At 41.3% G+C, this 10,643-nt stretch overlaps 1 protein-coding gene across 1 annotated transcript; it reads right to left on the minus strand.

The window, feature by feature from the left end:
* Positions 1 to 6,098: 6,098 nt before the first annotated feature.
* LOC139749681 (uncharacterized) lies at positions 6,099 to 9,385 on the minus strand. The gene has a single exon (XM_071663846.1). The coding sequence runs from the start codon at positions 8,906 to 8,908 to the stop codon at positions 7,766 to 7,768; it is 1,143 nt and encodes a 380-aa protein (XP_071519947.1). The 5' UTR covers positions 8,909 to 9,385; the 3' UTR covers positions 6,099 to 7,765.
* Between the last annotated feature and the right edge of the window lie 1,258 nt (positions 9,386 to 10,643).

Here is a 10,643-nt window from a genome sequence, read left to right on the forward strand (position 1 = left end):
CCGCAACCAAGTCGGATTCGTGTGACAAGAACATCATAACTCACAAGTCGGATTCGTGTGACAAGAACATCATAACTCAAGTCGGATTCGTGTGACAAGAACATCATAACTCACAAGTCGGATTCGTGTGACAAGAACATCATAACTTAAAAGTCGGATTCGTGTGACAACAATATGATAAAACAGTTTGTACGCATATTATGACCACGTGAAGCCAGGTGAGATATTAAGACCTAGTGAAGTCAGATGAGATCCAGTAAGGGAAAAATATGGTCTTACAGAAAACAGCTAAGTAGATTAAGTTCTTAGAAAATACGTCTACCTACAATAAAGCCATACAGAACACGTGTGCGAAAGATACAGTCAAAGAAAATACGTCTACATACAATGAAGTCGAAGAGAATACATCCAAGTATGACACACTCATAGTGAATAAAGAGAATACGTCTTAGTACGATGTAGTTATACAGAACACAGCCATGTATAATACATATACAAACGGCACGGATGCAGCCAGGACAGGCGAAGGATATCCTCTCCGTGCCTATGTTATACATGCCCACACACACACACACACACACACACAGGATGTTACATGAAGCAGTGAAACACAACTCTCAGAGATGGTAAAGTGCTGGTAATGGGGGATTTCGACCAAAGAGACACACAGACTGGGGAAATTTGGATGATCATGGTGATAAGGGGTCATAGAGACAAATTTTTCCAGTGTATACAGGAAAATGTCCTACACCAACATGTTACGGAGTTTACTAGGACGAGGGGGGGCCGATACACCAAGATCTTATCTCGACTCATACTAGCAAGGATGTTGATAATATCATGTACGATACACCAGTAGGAAGAAGTGATTATGTAATGCTCAAGTCTAAATATGCGGTAAAAGCTAACATGAAAAGAGCAAAGGTGCGGAAGGACATAAAGAGGAGATGTCATCCCGAAAACAACATAAACCTCAATAATGTCTGTGGTAACGTAGATGGGGAAATGGAATTCAGTAGCCAGGAACCAGGGCTTTGTGCCGAGAGGGTGTGTGAAATCAACAACAACGGAGTAGAGTCATGGGTACCTCAGGCCTCAACTACAGAGGGAACGCTGAGAAAGAGGAAGGAATGGTTTAACATCAGATGTCATAGAACAAAGGAGCTTCAAGATGTGCAATGACGAAGATATGGACGGCACTACAGCCAGCCAGTATTTGCAAGGTACACCAGAGCACGGAATTGAGTATAGTAGGACAAGAAAGGGGGAGCAAATAAGCTTTGAAAAGAATATTTTGCCAAAACTTTTCCATATATTCATCTGGAGTCATTTATCAGTTAAGGCGCAGCTAATCAGGCTAAAGGATTCAAAATTGTAGATGATGATGTGAGGATATGTGAGGAACTGAACAGCAAGTTTCAAAAGTGTTTCCAAAGTAGAACATACTATAGCCCCATCACCACTGAGACAGGATGGGAGGGAGTCTTTGGAAATCAATAACATATCTAGAAAAGATATCAAAAGAATACCAAAACGACTTGAGCTCATGGGCCTGATGAAACTGCAAAATATGTGCTAAAGAGATGTAGAGACACCCAAGATAAACCACTGGAGAGAGAGAGACAAAGTGCCAAAGGCATGAAAAGAACAAACGTCATACCTATAGAGAAGAAAGGTGACGGGGAAGAGGAGCTTAACTACAAATAGGTCTAACTAACGAGTGTGGTGTGTATTGTTCAGAAAATAATTAGAAAGCAAGTGGATGACTTTAAGTGGTGGAGAAATTTTCTGTGACAGCATGGTTTTAAGGAAAAGAGGTCGTGTAACTAACCTCATAGATTTCTACGTGAGAATGAGCCCAGTCCTGCACAAAAGGAAAGGCTGTCTCTCGACTGCCAGAAAGCGTTTGACACTATTCCCTATAGGAGTATGATCAAGAACCTGGATCACCATGCAAGAATAAGGGGAGAAACTCCTCCCATGGAGAGATTATTTCAATGCAAGGGAACAAATGATGCTTGTCACAGAAGCCTATTGCACATAAGTTGAGGTGACCGACGAAGTGCCACAGGGCTCAGTTCTAGGTCCATTACTTTTCTTGATCTATATGATTTGCCTGAAGGTATGGGATCCTATCTGAATATGTTTGCGGATGATGCAAAGATCATGAGGGAATTAAAGAACCAGAGGATTGTATCAGCTTACAAGGGGACCTAAACCAACTCCAAAGTTGGTCTGAAAAGTGGTTCATGAAATTCAACTCGAGCAAATGTAAATTAATGAAGATGGATGACTTGGGAGTTGACATCGTCCCTAACCTGTCGTCAGAGTCCCATATAAGGAGACTAGTTTGGGAGGCAAACTGTCTGCTGTCAAATATCAGAACAACTTTTAAGTGTGTAGCTAAGAAAATATCGATCAAATTATACAAACTCCACATAATTCTAAAATCAATAAATGCCTCTTGGGTTTGGTCAAAGAACCTGTAGAAGCACAAAGAGCTAACAGAGAAGGTCTGGAGGAAGGCAACAGAGTTAGTACCAGAATGAAAAGAGCTACTTACATGGAAGGTTGGAGACTTTACATTTACTCAGTTTGAGAGAGAGAAGAGTGAGGGGTGACCTGATCACAATCTTTAAGTTTTTAAAAGAGATCGGCGATGTAGACAGAGGACAGTTCTTCGATGGATGAAGGGACAGAGCAGCCACAGGCCATAACGTGATATTATAGGAGTCTTTTTAATAAAAACGTAAAAAAATACTTTCATGGAAAGATTGATGAATGAATGGAACAGAATGAGTGACATCATGATTAATGCAACCGGCATACGTATATTTAAGAGGTTGTATGATAGCAGTGAATGTTCAAGAGATGGGGGCCCACTGTTTATCCCTGGCAGCTGGTCGATGAAGTGGCTACTTGTGTGTGTGTGTGTGTGTGTGTGTGTGTGTGTGTGTGTGAGTTCATTTTCAAAAAAAGGAACAGAAAAGGGGGCCAAGTGAGGATATTCCCTCTAAGGCTCAGTCCTCTGTTCATAACGCTACCTCCCTAACGCGGGAAGTGGCGAATATATATGAGAAGGAGATGGAATGAGTATTTTGAAGGTTTGTTGAATGTGTCTGATGACAGAGTGGCAGATATAGGGTGTTTGGGTCGAGGTGGTGTGCAAAGTGAGAGGGTTAGGGAAAATGATTTGGTAAACAGAGAAGAGGTAGTAAAAGCTTTGCGGAAGATGAAAGCCGGCAAGGCAGCAGGTTTGGATGGTATTGCAGTGGAATTTATTAAAAAAGGGGGTGACTGTGTTGTTGACTGGTTGGTAAGGTTATTTAATGTATGTATGACTCATGGTGAGGTGCCTGAGGATTGGCGGAATGCGTGCATAGTGCCATTGTACAAAGGCAAAGGGGATAAGAGTGAGTGCTCAAATTACAGAGGTATAAGTTTGTTGAGTATTCCTGGTAAATTATGTGGGAGGATATTGATTGAGAGGGTGAAGGCATGTACAGAGCATCAGATTGGGGAAGAGCAGTGTGGTTTCAGAAGTGGTAGAGGATGTGTGGATCAGGTGTTTGCTTTGAAGAATGTATGTGAGAAATACTTAGAAAAGCAAATGGATTTGTATGTAGCATTTATGGATCTGGAGAAGGCATATGATAGAGTTGATAGAGATGCTCTGTGGAAGGTATTAAGAATATATGGTGTGGGAGGAAAGTTGTTAGAAGCAGTGAAAGGTTTTTATCGAGGATGTAAGGCATGTGTACGTGTAGGAAGAGAGGAAAGTGATTGGTTCTCAGTGAATGTAGGTTTGCGGCAGGGGTGTGTGATATCTCCATGGTTGTTTAATTTGTTTATGGATGGGGTTGTTAGGGAGGTAAATGCAAGAGTCTTGGAAAGAGGGGCAAGTATGAAGTCTGTTGGGGATGAGAGAGCTTGGGAAGTGAGTCAGTTGTTGTTCGCTGATGATACAGCGCTGGTGGCGGATTCATGTGAGAAACTGCAGAAGCTGGTGACGGAGTTTGGTGGGGTGTGTGGAAGAAGAAAGTTAAGAGTAAATGTGAATAAGAGCAAGGTTATTAGGTACAGTAGGGTTGAGGGTCAAGTCAATTGGGAGGTGAGTTTGAATGGAGAAAAACTGGAGGAAGTGAAGTGTTTTAGATATCTGGGAGTGGATCTGTCAGCGGATGGAACCATGGAAGCGGAAGTGGATCATAGGGTTGGGGAGGGGGCGAAAATTTTGGGAGCCTTGAAAAATGTGTGGAAGTCGAGAACATTATCTCGGAAAGCAAAAATGGGTATGTTTGAAGGAATAGTGGTTCCAACAATGTTGTCTGGTTGCGAGGCGTGGGCTATGGATAGAGTTGTTCGCAGGAGGATGGATGTGCTGGAAATGAGATGTTTGAGGACAATGTGTGGTGTGAGGTGGTTTGATCGAGTAAGTAACGTAAGGGTAAGAGAGACGTGTGGAAATAAAAAGAGCGTGGTTGAGAGAGCAGAAGAGGGTGTTTTGAAATGGTTTGGGCACATGGAGAGAATGAGTGAGGAAAGATTGACCAAGAGGATATATGTGTCGGAGGTGGAGGGAACGAGGAGAAGAGGGAGACCAAATTGGAGGTGGAAAGATGGAGTGAAAGGGATTTTGTGTGATCGGGGCCTGAACATGCAGGAGGGTGAAAGGAGGGCAAGGAATAGAGTGAATTGGAGCGATGTGGTATACAGGGGTTGACGTGCTGTCAGTGGATTGAATCAAGGCATGTGAAGCGTCCGGGGTAAACCATGGAAAGCTGTGTAGGTATGTATATTTGCGAGTGTGGACGTGTGTATGTACATGTGTATGGGGGGGGGGGTTGGGCCATTTCTTTCGTCTGTTTCCTTGCGCTACCTCGCAAACGCGGGAGACAGCGACGAGGTATAAAAAAAAAAAAAATATATATATATATATATATATATATATATATATATATATATATATATATATATATATATATATAATTTTCATTATCATGGTTAACCCAAATCATTTTCTAAAGGCTCCTGCAGCCTAAGGCTGTGCTACTTCCAGTAGCAAGGAATGTGTTCTCCTTTGAAGTGAGAAGTTCTTTGATAAAACTGTACTGATAATAATACAGCCTCGCCAAAGGTCACTTTTCAGCCGCTGTGTAACTGTGAGCAGGTGGAGTCCATTGCATTTTCGGTTAAAAATAAAAAGAAATACATAAATAACACATATTCCATGGTCTGTGATGCCACGCCACCTTAAGTTACATAATAATGATAATGATAATAATAGTAATAATAATAATAATAATAACAATAATAATAATAATAATGATAATAATAATAATTGATAATAATAATGATAATAATAACAATAATAATAATTACACATATAATAAATACAAACAAGTATACGGTTAACTACCCCCGACCAGCCACAAGGAGAGTTAAGCTAGGGAAGTCCTGCCTGCCGTCACTGTCTCATCACCGACTATTATAGATCCCATGTACCTGAACCTCTGATTCTCAACAGGTATCTCTCTGTATCTTTCCTCATTCGTCTCGTGCATGGTTTCTTGCTGTACTGTACCAGGGAATATACGGAATTCAAGTAGGCCTCGATCCTTTTTGAAGCTGATTGTGATGGCAGAAGAGATCATAAACAGAAAACTATTAACAATTGTTGCTTTTTCTTTACATCTTTCAGACTACATCTCCTTGTCGACGTTGAAGGTTGTACTAATTTTCAGTTATTCTTCGACAGTGAGGTTGTGTTAGTGTCAATGAATTGTAGAAAGTTGTGTTGTGTGTTGTACGTCTGTTACAGGTTCATGATGAGGTTCTTCATCAGCATAACCTCCTGCTGTGTCTCTTGTAACTGAATGATTAACACACTGACAGTTACTTTGAAAGCAGAGGTTCCCCCAGCATTGAAGGAGTCAGTAACTTTGTGTACAAAAGCACTGAATGTGACAATGTGAGTGTCAGATATACGATAACCTCTTGTTTATTATGATTCATCATCAAAGAAAAAGTAAGACTTTCTTTATTTCTGATTTGTCTCAAGTTATTTGCGTTCATAAAGCAGTAAGAAAAAAAATCACTTTTATTTTACTCATGTATATTATATACAAAGGTGATAGTCATATTCAAAATATTAACGTAGTACATAAAGCGACATTATTACTAGTCATTACCATAAAAGTCCTCACATATATACAAATATGTACACGTCAACACACATTGTGACAAAGAAATATTCACCACACGACAAGGACCAGTGATGTGTCCAGATGGACCTGACACTTCTAACATGACATTTATACGCAGACTTATCAAGGGTGTAAGATATAATAGCAACAATGCTAACGACAACAATATAAAGATATCACAGTGTTACCTCACGACAGAAAGATAAAGATATAATAGTGCTAACGTCAAGATGGCGTCTTTGCTTAACAGTGGGGATGAAAATAGTAAAGTTGCCATATCTAATATTATCTGAACACTGCATCCCACAACAGCACTTGCGAGCACCTGTACGGACCTTGTCACTATGCCGTTACTACGCCATAATAGACAAGTATTATGACGTAGTACCGGCACAGTGGCTATAGATCATACCGTCGTCCTCACGAGGCTTTGATACGATAGTAATATGTTGTGATAAGCGTTTGCAGCATCTGGGTATCTGCTAGAAATAATAATATCCACAGAAAATGAAAGAAATTATTCTAGTTCCAGATGTGTATAACAGAGTCACATACAGCAGGATGATGTACCCTGCTAGTGGCCTAGCTATATCTTCCTAGCTAGGCTTGTCTGGTCACTCAGTCATCATAACATGTATTAACTAGGTCTGTTCGTGCGATTCTTTGCAACTTTTTTCGAGACATTCTCCTAATCAACTGTACAATCTCAGGGTAATATACATTCTTAACAGAGTCTTTAAGCTCCTCAGTCATGTTTTATATTTCATAAAGGTAATAGGACCAGTAAAGCTATATGTCGTGAAGATGCTAACTTTGGTTTATCACTGACACACAAGGAAGCAGTGACACAGCAAGACAAACTTGTTTTCAAGAATGAAATGTGAAAGGTGAGTGTTAGGGTGTCAGTACCATCCAAGTCATCTTTATTTGATTCTTTATTATTAAAGAAGGACACAGTTGGCCACAAGCTAGACAAGATACTTACATGTACATACCTTATTACTGTTTGTGTAACATTCAAGATTAGGTACAAAAACTTTTACCTTAATTCTAATAAAGAATAAGCATGCTTTGTAAAGAAACCTGTAATGACACACATGTCCATTCATTCAAAAGATGCGTGGGTAGCAAGACAACTCTAGCTAGCCTTGTCACATTACTCACACAACCGTAAACTTTCTCGGTAACCATTAGTCACATGTTGTCATGGGCTATACCAACTCCCATCCGCCACAAAATACATACAAAGGATATTCTCTGAACAGTAATATAGGAACATCAAATGTTGCCCGCACGAGTTGGTGGCGACTGTACAAGTCACACGCCCTAAACTGAATTACCACTGGCCAACACCCTGAAGATAATCTCCGGCACACAACACACAACACACACACAGAGGTCGGAACTCCTTGACTCACTGGTTTTTCGAAATTGTGCCCGTACTCCACGTCATCGGTTTTATCCATTAGGTAGCGACTCTGGTATTCTTAACAGAAGAGCGTTCGAGACACTTGGGGGGGAGGGAGCGAGAGGGGGGTAGACTAACGGAAACAAAGACCTTAGTATTTTTCTCTACGTGGCGGCACCACAGGCTCTGAGTATTTTGACGGACGATCATAGATTGACTGATCAGGCACAGTCTGCTTAAGATAGGTGTTTGGCGATGGTCGGGAGTACATAAAATGAGGGTTTTGATGTTGTTGTGGGTAGTCGTAAACGGAGTCTTCCACTGCTGCGCTGCGTACAGGTGCCGGACCTCCTGGTGGATGGTCATAGATGGATTCTCCAGGTTGTGGGTAGTCGTAGATGGACTCTTGCACTGCTGCATTACGTACTGGTGCCGGACCTCTTGGTGGATGGTCATAGATGGATTCTCCAGGTTGTGGGTAGTCGTAGATGGACTCTTGCACTGCTGCACTACGTACTGGTGCCGGACTTCGTCGTGGATGGACATAGATGGATTCTCCAGGTGTGGATTTATGTTGTGGATAGTCATAGACTGGTTCTATAGGGTTGTTGGCACTGGGTGGATAGTCGTAGACTGGTTCTGTCGGTTTCATGGCACTGGGTGGATAGTCGTAATGAGTTTCGACGACCGGGTGTTGCACCACGGCTCTGGGAGCACTGGGTGGATAATCGTAAAGTGTGCTGTTCATCGTGTACTGCAGACCCAAGGATGTGCTGTTCTGATAGATGGGCTCGTCTTCCTTACTTAAATGCCAGCAGCATCTACTGGACGCGTTGGCCAGGTCGTTTCCGCTGTGGATGCGGCTATTCCCGCTGCCATATCCGTCATCATCTACGACATAACTAAAGTTATCTCTGTTACTGCACTGCGTATCATAAGAGGCTTTACTTTGGCAAGACTTCCTGTCCTCCAATGGTTTTTCACCCGCAGGAGTAAGACCAGTTTCGACCCGCCTTGCGTTGAATCTCCACTGTAGCGACGTGAAGCTGTTGTTGTTTGGAGTTACCGCAGCAGTGGCACTCTGAGAGCCCTGGACGGTCACGTCCTCCTTACTGCTTGTGAAGGATTGGTAGAGCCTCCGAGACCTGACGATTTTAACGACTTTGATGGCTATAATCACCAGTACCGTCACACCCACGCAGGTCACCCCCACAGCAATGGCCCATGTGGGGTCAAACCCTTCGTGGTCATCAAATGCTGCCCGACCCTCTCTAAAGGCTGTTGAGTTATCCATCCTGACGTATCACCGCGGAAATGCTTCGTCTACTTCGACCCAGGAGAGCCAATCGCGGGATATGTTAGATCTGAAGTTTTGTCGGCCAGATGGTTTTCACAGGTTTCGGATCGTTGGTGAAAGTCTGCGCAAGATCTTTCAAAAAGATAAGTTCGTCCTCATCAGTCGGTATATTTTGTGTTTCATCACACTGATCACATTAGATCCGAGATTTCTCACATGTAATCATGTTCATGAGATGATAATGTGTTCTGCCAAGGGCTGACACCTTAGAGTTCTTGAGGAATAACCGATCGGTTCGGGTACGTTCACGTCACCGGCTGACCGGCCAATCTGTAAGGTTCTTACTATGTTAACTCTGTTTGGTCCGGTAACATAATAATCTAGTCCGTATACAGATCACTGGCACTGTAAAGTCGATGGGAGGTCACGCTCTCGGGCGGACAACGACGACGTGAGTGTAAGGAGCAGCAACACTCTTTTGACTAGACATTCCCTCGTCAAGCTTTTATATGGCTCATAACATAACTTGGCAACTGCCTCATCGGGAAACACTTGCTGTATTTGGGAAATTCAAATGCACAGATGCCTACGAACTACGATAACTTCCTTCAGAGCAACACTGTGGTACAAATATAACCTGTGGTACAAATATAACCTGTGGTACAAATATAACCTGTGGTACAAATATAACCTGTGGTACAAATATAACCTGTGGTACAAATATAACCTGTGGTACAAATATAACCTGTGGTACAAATATAACCTGTGGTACAAATATAACCTGTGGTACAAATATAACCTGTGGTACAAATATAACCTGTGGTACAAATATAACCTGTGGTACAAATATAACCTGTGGTACAAATATAACCTGTGGTACAAATATAACCTGTGGTACAAATATAACCTGTGGTACAAATATAACCTGTGGTACAAATATAACCTGTGGTACAAATATAACCTGTGGTACAAATATAACCTGTGGTACAAATATAACCTGTGGTACAAATATAACCTGTGGTACAAATATAACCTGTGGTACAAATATAACCTGTGGTACAAATATAACCTGTGGTACAAATATAACCTGTGGTACAAATATAACCTGTGGTACAAATATAACCTGTGGTACAAATATAACCTGTGGTACAAATATAACCTGTGGTACAAATATAACCTGTGGTACAAATATAACCTGTGGTACAAATATAACCTGTGGTACAAATATAACCTGTGGTACAAATATAACCTGTGGTACAAATATAACCTGTGGTACAAATATAACCTGTGGTACAAATATAACCTGTGGTACAAATATAACCTGTGGTACAAATATAACCTGTGGTACAAATATAACCTGTGGTACAAATATAACCTGTGGTACAAATATAACCTGTGGTACAAATATAACCTGTGGTACAAATATAACCTGTGGTACAAATATAACCTGTGGTACAAATATAACCTGTGGTACAAATATAACCTGTGGTACAAATATAACCTGTGGTACAAATATAACCTGTGGTACAAATATAACCTGTGGTACAAATATAACCTGTGGTACAAATATAACCTGTGGTACAAATATAACCTGTGGTACAAATATAACCTGTGGTACAAATATAACCTGTGGTACAAATATAACCTGTGGTACAAATATAACCTGTGGTACAAATATAACCTGTGGTACAAATATAACCTGTGGTACAAATATAACCTGTGGTACAAATAT

Source organism: Panulirus ornatus, chromosome 8 (assembly GCF_036320965.1).
Source record: "Panulirus ornatus isolate Po-2019 chromosome 8, ASM3632096v1, whole genome shotgun sequence".
Taxonomy (NCBI): Eukaryota; Metazoa; Arthropoda; class Malacostraca; order Decapoda; family Palinuridae; genus Panulirus; species Panulirus ornatus.

What these genes read in the sequence shown, in the direction of transcription:
- LOC139749681 (XM_071663846.1), bottom strand. Translation starts at nt 8,908, where the DNA reads ATGGATAACTCAACAGCCTTTAGAGAGGGTCGGGCAGCATTTGATGAC.